Source organism: Contarinia nasturtii, unplaced genomic scaffold (genome assembly GCF_009176525.2).
Source record: "Contarinia nasturtii isolate CC-2019 unplaced genomic scaffold, AAFC_CNas_1.1 Cnas_scaffold_2806, whole genome shotgun sequence".
In the NCBI taxonomy this organism is placed as follows: Eukaryota; Metazoa; Arthropoda; class Insecta; order Diptera; family Cecidomyiidae; genus Contarinia; species Contarinia nasturtii.
This window is the reverse complement of record NW_022200123.1, coordinates 519785-535244: the sequence shown is the minus strand read 5'-3', so window position 1 is coordinate 535244 and position 15460 is coordinate 519785. Positions and strand designations below refer to the sequence as shown.

Genomic DNA, 15460 nt, shown 5'->3' with positions numbered 1-15460 from the left:
ATTATTGTGTGCACGAAATGCAGGTGTGATTGTTGGTGTATCGTGTCACATTAAATCAAATTACATAAGCGGCGTAGTAATATTAACAAAATAAAACAAAACACACACACACACATGATACAATTTCTAGAAAACCCCAAAAGTGAAATGTGGCGATTTGAACTTTCTCCGAATGAAAAACATATTTAAAATTAGCACACTTTGGCATAGATCGTAGATTATAATACTAAACCTATGTGCGGTATGGCACGAACTTGCTATCGAACTGGCCATATCAAAAAAAGAATATCTGATGCATGAACATTACTCATAATTTATGTAAGGAAAAAAGAAGAGTTGTTGAGTTCTGTTTTGTGCTCATATTTCAAATTTCAATGAATAATAAAATAAAACCGGAATCATATGTGCGAATCCAAAGTATAAAAACCACTCCATTTAAGACATCGAAAAACAGATATATTCAACTTTCCATAATTTAAAAAGTGTGCATGTGTTTGTTTGTTTGTTTTTTTCCTTCGTTCTTTCACCCAAAGTTTCATGGTCTTCAAATCGCACAATTTGAACACTTTTGTTTTTTTACAATAAAATGATGATCCAAATCGAAAGATAAAGATATTCATAGCCAAATAAAGTTGATCATTGACATCATAAGTCGTTGATTAAAACGAAACGAAAAACAACAAAATTTATGATGAAATATAAAAACGATCACGATAGAATGACAAGCGATCTCACGAAGTAAAGTAAAAACTATATGCTGTTGCATCATTTGCTTAAGTCTGGCAAATCGAAACAGCAAATCAAGAAAATTTGATATGTGCGGATGCCGATTCATCAAGAAAACAAGCATGTTTATATGAAATATGAAACATTGTGAAAAAACGAATTTGCCAAGTGTGTGCTAAATTATCGATTACTGAATATTCATATATAGTAGATACTCGGTCGTGCAAAAAAATGCTTCATCAAAATGTTAAATAAAAAGCGGCATATGTCAAAATGATTGACTATTGAAATTTTCACCCTCTCAACCATTTCACACATCAATATCTCAAAATCAACTCGAACAATTTCATTCATTCAATTGAATTCGAGACAATAAGCAAATAATATGTGTGTTTTTTTCAATTTTTATCAGCACATTTGCACCTGATAACGACTGTATGAAGTAAAACTTAAGAATCGAACAGTTTTGTTATCATCATTTGTTTTCTATTTATTTTTAAATCTTTCAACAAAAATCGTTGTCAAACGTTTCAATATACGTTGGTGTACATTGCTCAATGTTAACTGCAATTATCTGTCTCTATGTACGTAAAAAAGGTTGGCAAATAATACCGAACCCATTTTGATATCATTGTATTATAGTTAAAATGCAACGATGACCGTGATTAAGACCGAAAAAACTTTTTAAACAAATATTTTTTTTCAGCATGATTGAGCACGATGCAAAAAAAAATAAAATGTATATGACGAAAATAACACGGCAGTTGATGCAGTGCGTCAGGTCGTTTATCTATTATTCCGTTCATTTCGTGACGGACGCATGTCGCTTGCGGAATACAGTTCCTTTCGTTTAAGAAAAAAATAAATAATAAATAACCGACAAATTTTGTTATTCTGAAAATATACTGAATCTCATGTGATTATTGTTGTTGTTTGTTAAATCTCGTTGAGTTGTTTTTTTTTTATAGCAAAAAAATGATTTGTGCTTCTCATTCGCCTAGAAACACCAAAAACGTTTTGAAGCTGGACCTTTGCGCAAACGCCGCAACCCAATCGTCGATATCATCTGTTTGTGTGAGACAATTGCGAAAACAAAATTGTGGTGATTAGCCACCTAAAGCGTACATGCTACGTGCGATATTTTCAGTTTCGCTCAACTAATAAATTGTCGTTGATGACAGCGTTTAATCAGTTCGTTACCGACTTTCACTCAGACAACACAGCTCGTGTTTCAACACACAAGATCATTCTACCAATAAGCGGCAATCTAAAAAAAACCTAACGTGTGGCGCGTGGACCACATTTATTGTTTTTGAACTAAAATTTGTTGAACCGGCGGTTTTTATGGGTGTATTAACTCTTTTATATCAATCAAAAAAAGGATATTGTTGTTTTCGCATGTAAATCTGAATTCAAAAGTGTGCTGCAGTGAAACCAAAAAAAAAATATTTAAGAAGAACAAACAAAAAGTTGCCTTACACCAACAGTAAACATTCTTGCATCATTCAAAGTCCAACGCGGCACTGACACCGTAACGTTTTAAATAGAATGTTGAAACTGATTTTATTGCAATTGACAATCCCCACTCCAAATAAACGGACTACAAACGGATAGTGAACGAAACAACAGCAAATTCAAAACCACCCTCAACAATCGGCTATAACTCGAATTTATCTCAAAAGTTATACTACACAATTCATTATTCAGTTGAACGTTGCAGTGAACGGACGTTTAAAGCTTGCTGCTCACTGGCACAGTCAATACGGAAACGTGTCGGAACGTGTTTGCAACTCTGTGATTTTAAATTTAATAAGAAGATAGAAGAAACGAGAATCGTTTTTTTTTAAATCGAGTGAATTACAACCAATTTATCAATATTTTATAATTTAAAAATAAATCAACCAAAGATGTACTTCCAAGGTCAATTTCAATATGCAATTTGCATAGATTTCGTTACAACGTGCTGGGATCATCGAAATTTTTCACAAGCCGATGCTATTGACAGACAAGAAATTATCGGTAAGTGGAATTATCACAACTCATGTGTTCTTGTACGGTAGTTTTTTTTTGTTCGTTTCGTTGAGAGACGATTTCCTCAATAATTTTTTTGAAGTGTTTTTCAACCATTAATTTTGTTATCTATATTTTGCAAAAACACTTGATATAGAATTCCCAGCCGTGTTATTGAATCTACAATCTCATGTAATCGAAGCCGATTTTCACACATTCGTTCGGCCAACTGAGGAACCAAAGCTGAGCGAATTTTGCAAAGATTACACGGGCATTTCACAGGATGACGTTAACAATGCACCATTGTTGCAAGAGGCAATTCGCAAATTTCATCAATGGATCGAAAGTTTTCGATTCGAAAAAGGCATCGTATTAATGGATGATGCAACACGCAAACAAAATACCGTATTCATTACTTGGACTGACTTTGATCTCGGAATTTATTTGCCCACCGAATGCGGACGCAAAAATGTTAAATATCCATCATATTTTAACAAATGGATCGATCTACGAGAATACTATAGTGTAAGTATTTAAATATACAATTTTTTTTAGTTTTGTTTATTTTCGAACTCATTTAAAAAAAAAAAAAAATTCTCACTTCAATGTGAAAAATGATATGAAACAGTCTCAGTAAATAATTTATTTATTTTGTCTATTTACAGCTGTGGACTGGCATTGATCGTGTGATTTCGTTTCAATTTGCTTTGAAGATGATTGGTTTGCAATTTTTCGGGCGACCGCATTCGGGCGAAGACGATGCTCGAAATTTAGCCCGTTTGGTGTGCAAAATGAGTCGAGCCGGCATTGAATTGTTAATCAACAGTGATGAATTCAAAATTTCATCATGAGTCAATATTAAAATTTAATTTTAAGAAATCATAATTTATGACTGAAAATAAATATTGGCATAAGTATTTCGAATCAGTTAGGTTTAAGATATGATGAATTGATGTGATAATTTTATTTTAAATGTTTACATCATTTTTATTTGTTATCGATATGGTGATAATGTTTTCCGAAAAATATGTTTCATTCTATTTGTATGTTGAGTGTCCCGAAACGAGATACGGACAGATTTCACACATTTTCGATTTAAGAAAATTACATTTTTCATGTAAAGTTTAGGGCATTTTTAAAAAAAATTCTTAATTCCAATTCCAAGATCATGCATACAAGACTAAGATCTTTTTAACATTTTCCAATTGGATAAAAAATATATCTATATTTAAGTGTCTGAACTGATTAGGTGATACAAGTATGTTTATAAAAGTCAACAAAATTGATAATTGTTTTATTTTTAAGTACACACAATTTTGATAAATCGATTTAACCAAAGTCCAATTAAATAGTTTCTATTTGTTATTATTTTTTTACCCCCAATTCGGAGCACTTATAAATGATTCATATCAGTACATTAAAGCCCAGTCTGATCGTCTCCATTTTATCTTATATTGTGCGGCACGAGAGCTGACAGTCTTATACTTTTCATGTGAGATCCAATCATCATTAATGTGAACCGATTTCACGCTGTTTTTTCATCCATTCGTTGATAACACTCGTTTTCTTTTATTACCGTCGAGACGATAAGAGCAAATAGTGGCCGATTTACAGCTGTTGTCATTTTCAATCAACAACACAACAATAAAATAATAAAAGTACCTTTTTCCGTTCATTGTTTCAAATACGGTGAAACCGGTTAAGTATTCAATTATCCGCAACCGTAGCGCATACTCAAACTTTTAAGTAAACCAAAGTGAACCATTCACAAAGTGAACACAATTTGATAGTGACTTTTTGTTGACGTTCACAATTTAGATAGATGACAATCTTGTCATGCGACTCAGTAACATATTCGCACCGAATAGATGTAGTTTATATAAAACAAATCGAAACCTAGTTTTTATTTAAAATAAAAATAAAAACGCAAATAGGACAGTAGAAATTAGTTTAATCACGTCAAGTGCCAAACAAAAGTAGATCAGTGATTATTAGTTTTTGTATCAATTGATTTGAATTTCAACATCATTAATAAGCAGCGACAAAACAAAAATAAAAATGTCTTTTCAATCGGCGATGCCAAACCAACAATTCCTTTGGGATGTTTTCCAACGGTATGTGTATATATAGTTTTTGTTTTTTATTTCTTTTTGCACATTCTATATTAGCAGTGATTCACTGTATGGCAAAAGTGCAGCACATGCACTATTTCGTATTGGAGAAATTTCACAATTTGTTTTGTTCCTGTGACTCAGTCTATGCGTAGCTTGTTGTGACGTGTACTTCACGTACACTGTTCTATAGGCAAACACTCGTAATATTTGAACAGACCATATGATGTCATAACACCAATAATAACATTGCTTTGAATGTTCTGGTGTCTTCGGCGAATTTATTACTATCATCCTTAATTTAAATTAGCAAAGCATGCCGCAATAATAGACGTTTTTTTTCTGGAAATAGACATTTGGAATTTTTTTTTGTCGTTATCAACGTTTAAAGGTTTTTTTTTATTCTTTTTCGTTCAGTGTTGACAAAGATCGTAGCGGTTTTATTTCAGCCGATGAATTACAACAAGCCCTTTCAAATGGAACATGGGACCCATTCAACCCAGAAACTGTACGGATGATGATTGGTAAGCCTTTTTTACAAAAATTACGCCAATTTTTTTTTGCAAGAATTTTTCACACGTCAAAAGATTGTATATTAATCCATTTTTTAAAAAAAAAAGGTATGTTCGACCGAGAAAACAGAGGCGCGGTCAGCTTTCAAGATTTTGGCGCCTTGTGGAAATACGTAACAGATTGGCAAAATTGTTTCCGCTCATTTGACACCGATAACTCGGGAAATATTGACAAAAATGAACTAAAAACTGCGCTCAGTTCATTTGGTTATCGTTTGTCAGACAATTTGGTTGGAGTGCTTTTGAGAAAGTACGATCGCTATGGACGCGGAACAATTCTATTTGATGATTTTATTCAATGTTGCGTCACTCTCTACGTACGTATCATATGTGTTTTTGAAATATGGTCACTTTTTTACTCGAAATTTCTGATATATTTCTATCTCTTGACATTTGCAGACTTTGACGGCTGCGTTTCGCCAACACGACACTGATATGGATGGAGTAATCACAATTCATTATGAACAGTTTTTAAATATGGTTTTTCAATTGAAGATTTGATTGAAATGAAAATAAAAATGTTTTTTTTGGTGAAATTACAATCAACTCAATTTAAAAGGCCAAATATACGTATTCTATCAATAAAAAAACAATAAAGTGCAAATATAATCCAATTTAATTGGAACTCATCCAGAATTAAACTTACGAGCATACAATTTTATATAAAATAAATATTACCAATTGGACTTCCTAAATTCAAAGTACTTGGTTTTGAATCGAATTTTCGAAGTTCAATAGTACTAATGTTAATTGAGTATAATCTGCACCACACCTCTTCTCTATTTATCTGACGCAACTTTGAGGCGCAGTATTATTGCATTTTGCAGAGATAAATATATAATTTTTTACAATCATTGAATTGCATGCAGCGAACATTAAATATTCATTTGTTGGTGATAAGGAGATGAACAAATTAAATGTGTCAAATAAAAAAATATATTTTATATGCCTCAATTTCGTATTTTATTCTGTATTTTAAAAAATAAAATTAAAAAATAAAATTGTGAAACCGCTAACGTTTTATTTCTTTTCAAATATTTATTATTATTATTTTTTTTTTGCAGCACAATGGGTTTATTAACGAGCGACAAGATTGATAAAAACGTACGTGATCACACATTCCGAAAAAAGCGTCTACACTTTGATAAATAACACAAGCCTTCTTGAGCGATGCTCGTAAGGTCGTTTACCCCAAGTTCAATTAGCACCTTCAAGTACAGTAATTTCATGTTAATCATTTACAATTTCATGACATTTTCACCAGCTTATGATTAGTACATGTTGTGATTTTAGTGTTGAAGCATTAATGTTTCATTGTGTCAAAAAAATTTTGTACAAAACTTGAAAATGTTGTCGAAATGTTCAATGTGTCTCTTTGTTTTCGTTGTCTTATTTTGTAGCGTACAAATAATATCCATTGAAAGAAATGAAAACTACGAAATTAAGCTAAAAGATCACCAGAAACTTTTGTCAAGAAAAAAACGATATCTCACTTTTCCCGAAGGAAGCTCTCTTCAATTGGGTAAGATTTTGCGCCGTGATTTTGATTTTGAATACCGTGTGATTTTCATTCAAATTTCCCTAGTATACGATCAAATCATCGGAATGGTTGATACAACAAATCTACATATATTTGGCATAACATGTTCACTGGCATGGCAATTGCCACACAAAACTATTTTTGGCGAGGAGCATACCGAACAGCCGATGCACAATAGCAAAATTTCAATCAGCACAATTGAGAAGAAAAAATTTGATTATAATGAATCGCAGTCAAGCGCTGGCAATAATTATCATTTTGACACCTATTACAATCGGTCAAATTACTATTCGCACAAAATAAATGACAATTTTTATGACTATTTAAATAAGGCAAAGCCCAATTACGATGATTGGCAGAAATTTCGCACAAACAAAATAAAATGGAATTATTCACATGATGTTTATCCAGCACTTCGAATGAGAAGACACATTGCCAATCATGATGAAAAGATAAGCATCATTCATCCCGAAATAAAACAAAATCTAAAACATCATCGCGACACACGATTCACCCTCTATAAATCAATTGAAAAATACTTGAATGCGTGCGTATGACCCAGTTTATAAAATTAACGCTTTTAAATTTAATATTTTGAAATGTTTTTTTTTGTGGAGTTAAAGAAAAGATAATATTTATATTTTTTTATTGTAGAAAAGGCGAGAATGGCGAAGAGTGCATCAAATTGGCAATATGTGAAACTGCGCAAATCGAACACAATAACAACGATGATGAAAATATAGATCCAGATTCATTTTTTAAAGAACTGTTACGCTCCGTTTTTAGGTAGATATTTTTCAAAAATTCATTTTTGAGTTTTTTACGCTTTTTATCAAAAATACAAAATTCCAGTTTGCCACCAGGAAAATTCCATCCGATACGCGAAATAAATCCAAACAAATATGACGACGCATTGAACGAAGTAGATCACAAGAATGTCATTGACTGCCGGAGTAAATATCCATTGTGTTCAACGAGCATATGGAGCGAAAGTTTCATATTTTAATCAGTCAAGCTATTTTTGTACTATCGATACAATAAAGTCTTATTTTAAATACAAAATGACGCAAAATTATTATCATAAAAAAATGAGAATTCTTCCGTCTAAAAACAAACTGAAGTGACTGAACTTATATTTATGAAAGTAAAAAGTGCTTGACCGAACGTGTCGCTTAATTTTTATTCATTTCTTTCGGTTGATAATTTTCAGTTCTATTGGGCGCAATTGTTTTATAGGTTAAAAATGTGCTAGCAATCATTCCAAACGAAATTCATATAGTCACTGGCTTCCATCATAATATATTCCACAAATATGATCCAAGGGCCGAGAAAATTCTGTTTAAAAAAAAAAAGACTGAGGTATTTTGAAAATTCCATAAAAAGATATAAAAATTGAAAATAAACAGATTTAACTACAACGTACAAAATGATTCAATATTTTTAGCTATTTTCACAATTCTTCTCGCAAAGTATATTTTTACGAAAGAGCGATTATCTATCTAAATCTGATTTATTTATTCAGAGAGCAACAAATAGATTGAAAAAAGAGAGAAAGAGAATTACCAAAGAGCAAAATCATGTACCCTTTACAATGTACATCTTTAAACGTCAAATGAGCAAATCGTATTGGTAATGGTCAACCATAATCACACTTTGTGTGATAAAAATGACGTTTGCAAAGCAAACGGACTTTGTGCTGTCAGTTTGGCATCTGTAAACAAGATCAAATGTTCATAAAGCCGACACACAAGTCAGTATTGTAAAATTCGGTGTTAAAATTAAACAAATCAAACCGAATTTGGATTAATTGTGATGCAAAATGGATATCAATCAAATTAATATTGAAATTGGCGTTTTTTTAAAACGATTGCGCATGTATTCGGATCGAAAAAATGTTCAAATCAATGACAAAACCGCTGAACTCCTGCTGGATGTCGTTGTGAGTGTCGACAAATTGATTGCAAATGCTGAAATGATTCCAAAGACTGGCGATGACAACACAAAATTCATCTTCGATTTGAACGATCAACAATTTGATCTACGACAGTATATCATGTGCCGTCTATGTGTTGTAAGTAAATGAAAGATCAAAAGATGAGTTCAAAGGGTGTTATTGATTTATTAATGTTTAATGCAGGAACAAATTGGAATGTCAAAAGATGATCTCGATTCACATTTGCAACGGAATGCCAATGTACATAAACCACAGCCGATAGCGAAATTGCCGGGCAGCGAAGTAAAAAGAAGCAAAGCTCCAGCAGAAAATGGACAGTCTCATGTCAAATTGAACCATGTAAATGGAATTCCAACAGTTGGCGACGCAGACAAAGACTCTGATTCCGATGATACTTTCACGTCAGGTTTTGTATTATTTCTGGATCCCAGATAGGTTGGAAAAGCCAATAATCAAACCATCTTCACATTTCAGCTTCAGTTGTTGAACAACGGGGAGAGACTAAAAGAAAGAAAGAATCCGTTCCATTTAATCGTGACTCGACCTGGTTAATTCACGTTTCGGGATTCCCTTGGGTTGCAACGAAAGACGAGATTCTCGCATTTTTCAATGATGTCAGTGTTCTGAACGGTGTGGATGGAATTCATTTCATAATCAACGAAACCAAAAACAAATCCAACGAAGCATTCATTCAATTGTCAAGTGACAAAGATGTTCAATTGGCAAAAAAACGTAAAATGATCATATCACGGTGTGTTATGTCGAATTTGCTAAACAGTAAGGGTTTATCTATTATTATTCTACATATAATTGATGTGTACATAAGGTTTCTTTTCTCGTTAAAGTTTCACTACAACCGTCAAGCACTCAATTTTCGCAATTGCTAACGAAAAAAACTTATCCATTAGAGCAACGAGTGTTGCGAATCGAACAGTTACCATCCAATTCATCTTCTGATGACATCAAACAGTATTTTAATGGCATGATTAACACTTATCGTTAAAAATAAACAAAATTAAATTCAATTTTTATGTTATTTTAGGTCGATCAATTTCAAGTATCCACTTCGTATATACAATGAAGCAAAGGTACGAATTGGCGAGGCATTCGTTGTATTTAAAGATGTGGACGAAGTTGAATTGGCATTGAGCAATGTGGATCGCAAAAAGATTCGCGGTGTCTACGTCAAAATATTTCGAAGTTCGATTGAGCAATTTCAGTACTATTGTAAGGCTCCGGGATCAGATAGTGCTTCCGAAGCTGCTTCGAATACCTCACCAATTCTATATCGCATCAATTCAGTGCCGAATTTGAGTGAGAGTGAAAAAAATTCATTAATTTAAGACAATTAAATACATAAAAGCCATTCATACTTAGGTCCAATGAAGAAGATTCACAGCTCAACAATCAGTTTGAAGACCGACATTGAATCATTCAAAGTTTGTATTTGCGGTATACCATGGACAGCGCAAAAAGCCGATGTCGCATCATTTTTTCAAGGCGTAAATATTGTCGGTGGCGTTGATAGCATTGAAATAAAGAGAAAGGTAGAAAGAGGGCCGTTGGAAGCCACGTTCATAGTCAATTCAAAGGAAGATCTAAAGAAGGCATTGTCACGCAATCGAAAGAGCTTCAATTCCAGGACAGTATATGGTTGGTAGTATACACATATTATGGAAAAAAATGAAATACATACTTACGATTATTCTTACAGTGTCATATATGTAATCAAAAAAACTCGAGAGAACGTCAATTTCAAAACGATTGCCAACAATGGGTAACAAACAACGTTTCTATTTATAATGTTGAATTAAGAAGAGCCAAACCGAACCATGTGTTTAAAAGGCGACCATTTTAATAAGCTATAGTTTAATTGATTGAAATCTTTTATATTTTTTATATATCTATCCAAATATCATCTATCTATCTATAAAAAAAATCAGCTAAATAAAGAAAAATCAAATCAGCTCAATATGAGAAATATCTGAGCTCAATTTAAAGCAACGGATAAAAGAGATCTATTTATTTAAATTAAGAATGTTCATCTTATTTGTATTGTTATTTGGGTTACGTTGATTAAAGACATTGAAGATTTTTTGACCGCTTGAAATATATACGACTTTTTTCGATGCAAAGTCAAAGAAAAAGGAAAAATGTTTCAGGCATAGAACAAGTTTATTTTGCTTGGAAAAAATAAATGATTAAAACTTATTCGAGTCGCAATTTATTTAAAAAGAACAGATGTACTGAGTTCATTACTAATGAGTCATTACAACTAGGGGAAAAAGGTATGAGTCATGAATTTTTCCTGCCCCACCATTAAAACCCCTCACGTGCCGCTGCAGCGGGTTCTTTTTAAGGAATGCATGCGCCAATTACGCAGCCAAGCAAGCCGCCCACGTAACCACTATAAGCAGCGGCTCTGCAAATTTCCGTACCATTACTGGTACATATTGCTCCCAATGCAGTACCAATAAGAGTGCCACCACCAACTCCAGCACCTAAGCCAATGCCCATATTAGCCATATTGATATGTGAGTGACCAACATAAATATATCTCGTTTTCGCCTCTGCAACCGTCAATTGACATGCGGCTGCAGTGCACATCATACCCCCGACGACAACATCTATCAACTGTTTGCACTTTGTTTTCACATCTATACAACAGATTTCTTTTTCTCCTTCAACTTCAGAAACACCTACTAAGAGCTGCAAAAAATTAAGAAATAAATAGGATTGCAATCTTTTTGTCCTTCTGTCAATAGACTATACCGAGAATCTGGTAAATATACTATGGTTTGATTAAATGAAAAAAAAAACTTTCGAAAAATGACTTATGCCGTTTTAGCTTAAATGAATTATTTCATTGAATTTTTTATTCCAAAGTTAAATGCACAAAAAACAACTTACCAAAGCCACAATTGCTGCGCTTAAAATAATGAAACATTTCATCTTGACTATTGACTTTCTTTATAATGACAGAGTTAAAAACCAATTAACCAATTGATATACAATGTAAAGGTGAACGCTTTATTTATACCAAAAATTGTTCTCGCGTTACAAAACACATCTTGTATGTAAAAATTCGACAAATTTTGTTTCTAAATTCACAAATTTTATTAATGTAGTTGGTCTGTATATCTACGTGTCTGTAACAAACTCTGTTGACAAATTTAACCTTGAAGAATTTTTGAATTAAGAAAACAGGGTTTTTTGAGCCACGTAGATATACAAAATATATAAAGTGTTAGAAAAAGAATGAGATGAGAGAATAATGATTATAATCGCATTTTTAAACCGAAATATCGCGATACTTAGACCAGCATGTTTCGTGTGTTTACAAAATTCCTGTAAAATAACTGTGAAATTTCAGATAAAAGTCGTATGATATATGAAGTAATCACAAAGAAACAAACCTAATTGGATCGCATTAAAATGCAAAAATGTCTAACCATTGACGAAAAGTATCAATATATCATTTTTTGTTGCTGTGCAAGTTCAGTTAATTTTAGTTAGTTTCTTTTTAATTCACACATGTCTCCAAACAGGTGGTCTGGAATATTATCAAGTTTTTTTCTCAAATACATTTGCTGGTAATGTTAGATTAATATGCAAGCAAAGGAACGGGTTGGTGTAATAATGTAAGCGAAGTTGAATTGGCATTGCGAAACTTGGAAACTTTATCCGAACCCTAGGAACCCTCGTCATCATCTATGTTTAAGTTAATTAAAGTTAATTTATTGATTGTTATGAAACACAACATAGTACATATGATTGCCCGAGAATGAAGGTGAGACTTCCCGGTGGGCGCTGGTGAAGCACTTTTTGTATGGAAATATTTGATGAAAATTCAACAATACGTTACCTATTAGATTTTCGTTACTACTGATGTGTTGACACAGCTCTAGCGAACTATATGGCTATCGCCTAGGCTATCGCTGTATGGCATAACTTTAGTTTAGGGACACATTAATTGGAGCGATGTTTTGTTTCATTTTGTATTAGTAATAAGCCATCAAGCCATTAAGCTAATCACTTCCATTGTTTATCACGGGATACGGCAGTCCCCCAAGTGCCGCAATACCAACATACATATGAAATATGTATATTTTGCGTCACTCCAAATATACGTTAAAGAAATGAAAATCAATACCGCGATTTTTGACCACTGAAATGATTTTTTTGATTTTTTTTGGTCATATTCGGAATCTGGGGACCGCGTAGATAATGTTAAAAAAAATATCACCACGATCGGTTGAAAAGTGGCCGAGATATGGCCAGTTGGCCAAAAAACTCAAATTGGCCGGTTGAGGTGTTTGTGTGTGAGTCCGTACCTTCTTTTAAATTGTGTGAAATTATTTTTTTTTTCGAAAGAAGACTGAAAACTGAGCAAACTAATTTCTCAGTTTCAAAAAATTTGTTGCGTAAGTGGTTTTGGTCTGGGGTCGAATATTTTTGGGAGGCCGTTTTTGAGTTTTTCATCAATCGGACATTTTTCTGGCCATCTGTAAGGTACCACAATGATTTATACGTCGTTGGAAAGGTAAAAGACTCACCTTTCCGGATCCGAAGTCAGAATGTCCGCCAGGTGGCGTGTTATGTGACATTTTCGGCGAAAAATGACCATGAATTTTTTCACGTGATCCAAATTTTTAAAAAAATGCGTCTATAAAAAAACTCAAAAAACTAGGCGTCTGTTAGGGACCAAATATGTGAAATTATTAATATGATAGGGACCAAATTTGGCGTATGTTTCATATCTGGGAAAATTCGTTTTTTAAAAAAAATACTCCGAAGTTGAAATTTTTTGTTCGGCAAATTTTCAATTTTTGGCCATTTTTGATCACAGGTATACGGGGTGTTTTTTAACAGAATCACATCATTCTTAGCTTATTGGAAAGTCATTAAGGTCATCTTGATAAAGCAATAGTAGTGTATAGATAGCGGTTTCATCCACGTTTCTTAGTATTAGTGCACACACACACACACACACACACTGCAAAACCTGTTTTAGCCACACCCAAAAACAACTTCATTCTCTCTCTTCTCTATCCTTGATCAACGATCAACGTCTCTGCTTGCTGTAAAAACTATATGGCAACGATCGTGTGTGACAGATGGTGAGGAATAGTGGAAAGCAATGAGACGTTAACCAACGTCTCTGTTTGCTGTATAAAGTATACTAGCCGGCCTCCGCTCGCTTCGCTCGCTACGGCACGCTCGCTCCGCTCGCTCGGCTAGGCATGTTATTATAATTCCTATCTCTGAAATTACTATCTCTATTAGACTGGCCCCCAAAACACAAAAGTTGAAATTTTTCCGCTCTTACCTCGGAATACTTTTCCATATGGTGTGCAAATAACGTGTGTAAAGTTTCATGCCGATAGCTCAACGCTAGATGGTGCCGCAAGAGCTCGGTAGGTCATTATGTGAATTCATTGAAAAATGACGTTTTCAGTTAAAATAAAAATATCTTCGCACAACCATATCGACTAAAAATTGATGGTAATCGTCATTTTCCATCAAACACCTGCCACTGGTGAGGTTTCAAACGATTTGGATGAAAATAAAACACATCTCCATGCAAAATTTTCATTTTTTTGACCAAAAATTCCAATTTCATCACCAAAAATGAAGGTTTTGTACCAAAAGTACGACAAACCTCCACAAATTAATCTCATTTGAAGTTAGAATACTTTCAGAGCAGAACTAATGTGATTCCACTTTGGTATACATCCATTTGAACGCATCGTATAGCTGGAACACTGTCATTTGCATAGCAAATTGTGAACAATGAACGTGGGGCCAAAATATGAATATGAAACATGATTTATCCGAACTAGTTTATACAGTCAAAATTGATCCAATTTAGTTATTGAAATAGGTTTAGAAGTGAATTGTAGTTCGGATAAATCCTAGGGGCTTTCATCATTCGTTCATACAAATTTATACACAATATTCACGTCCTATTCATCATATATACGATTAAAATTTCTCGCCTATACCAGTGAATAAGATGTATTTCAAACTTCAGTGTACACACACACACAGTATTGCTACACAGAATCGAAGAAGATCCGCACAAAAGAGAACAAAAAAACATGCCATAGACGAAATATATACGAAATATACACGAAATATACACCAAATATATGCAGTTATGCACATTTATTTGCGCGTATTACAGATGATTTTGCAATATAGTTCACTATTTAGAGTATAAATCGTATACATTTGAAGATAAAAGCCCCTAGGATAAATCATGTTTCATATTCATATTTTGGCCCCACGTTCATTGCTCACAATTTGCTATGCAAATGACAGTGTTCCAGCTATACGATGCGTTCAAATGGATGTATACCAAAGTGGAATCACATTAGTTCTGCTCTGAAAGTATTCTAACTTCAAATGAGATTAATTTGTGGAGGTTTGTCGTACTTTTGGTACAAAACCTTCATTTTTGGTGATGAAATTGGAATTTTTGGTCAAAAAAATGAAAGTTTTGAATGGAAATGTGTTTTATTTTCATTCAAATTGTTTGAAACTT

General features: G+C 33.3%; 5 protein-coding genes across 6 annotated transcripts; 4 read left to right on the top strand and 1 right to left on the bottom strand.

The window, feature by feature from the left end:
* The first annotated feature begins 1857 nt into the window (after nt 1–1857).
* On the top strand, nt 1858–4080 carry LOC116349149 (ERI1 exoribonuclease 2-like). Its single transcript, XM_031780442.1, has 3 exons — nt 1858–2745; nt 2894–3261; nt 3402–4080. Exons 1-3 carry the CDS (start codon nt 2634–2636, stop codon nt 3585–3587), a joined length of 666 nt encoding a protein of 221 aa, XP_031636302.1. The 5' UTR covers nt 1858–2633; the 3' UTR covers nt 3588–4080.
* Nucleotides 4081–4548: 468 nt separating this feature from the next.
* LOC116349152 (programmed cell death protein 6) lies at nt 4549–6060 on the top strand. 2 transcript variants are annotated; one of them, XM_031780445.1, is made up of 4 exons: nt 4553–4850; nt 5265–5371; nt 5468–5736; nt 5819–6060. In XM_031780445.1, exons 1-4 carry the CDS (start codon nt 4795–4797, stop codon nt 5918–5920), a joined length of 534 nt encoding a protein of 177 aa, XP_031636305.1. In that variant the 5' UTR covers nt 4553–4794; the 3' UTR covers nt 5921–6060. The 2 variants fall into 2 exon arrangements, with proteins under 2 accessions (XP_031636304.1, XP_031636305.1); XM_031780444.1 differs by having other exon boundaries at nt 4549–4850; nt 5265–5736.
* Nucleotides 6061–6488: 428 nt separating this feature from the next.
* On the top strand, nt 6489–8021 carry LOC116349148. The gene is made up of 4 exons (XM_031780441.1): nt 6489–6941; nt 7005–7506; nt 7614–7745; nt 7812–8021. Exons 1-4 carry the CDS (start codon nt 6767–6769, stop codon nt 7963–7965), a joined length of 963 nt encoding a protein of 320 aa, XP_031636301.1. The 5' UTR covers nt 6489–6766; the 3' UTR covers nt 7966–8021.
* A 655-nt stretch (nt 8022–8676) lies between these two features.
* LOC116349147 lies at nt 8677–10851 on the top strand. The gene is made up of 7 exons (XM_031780440.1): nt 8677–9030; nt 9097–9319; nt 9388–9690; nt 9759–9893; nt 9956–10227; nt 10291–10566; nt 10628–10851. The coding sequence occupies exons 1-5, from the start codon at nt 8779–8781 to the stop codon at nt 10060–10062; spliced, it is 1020 nt and encodes a 339-aa protein (XP_031636300.1). The 5' UTR covers nt 8677–8778; the 3' UTR covers nt 10063–10227; nt 10291–10566; nt 10628–10851.
* A 218-nt stretch (nt 10852–11069) lies between these two features.
* On the bottom strand, nt 11070–11959 carry LOC116349153. The gene is made up of 2 exons (XM_031780446.1): nt 11824–11959; nt 11070–11622 (listed from the first exon to the last, which is right to left on the bottom strand). The coding sequence occupies exons 1-2, from the start codon at nt 11863–11865 to the stop codon at nt 11269–11271; spliced, it is 396 nt and encodes a 131-aa protein (XP_031636306.1). The 5' UTR covers nt 11866–11959; the 3' UTR covers nt 11070–11268.
* Between the last annotated feature and the right edge of the window lie 3501 nt (nt 11960–15460).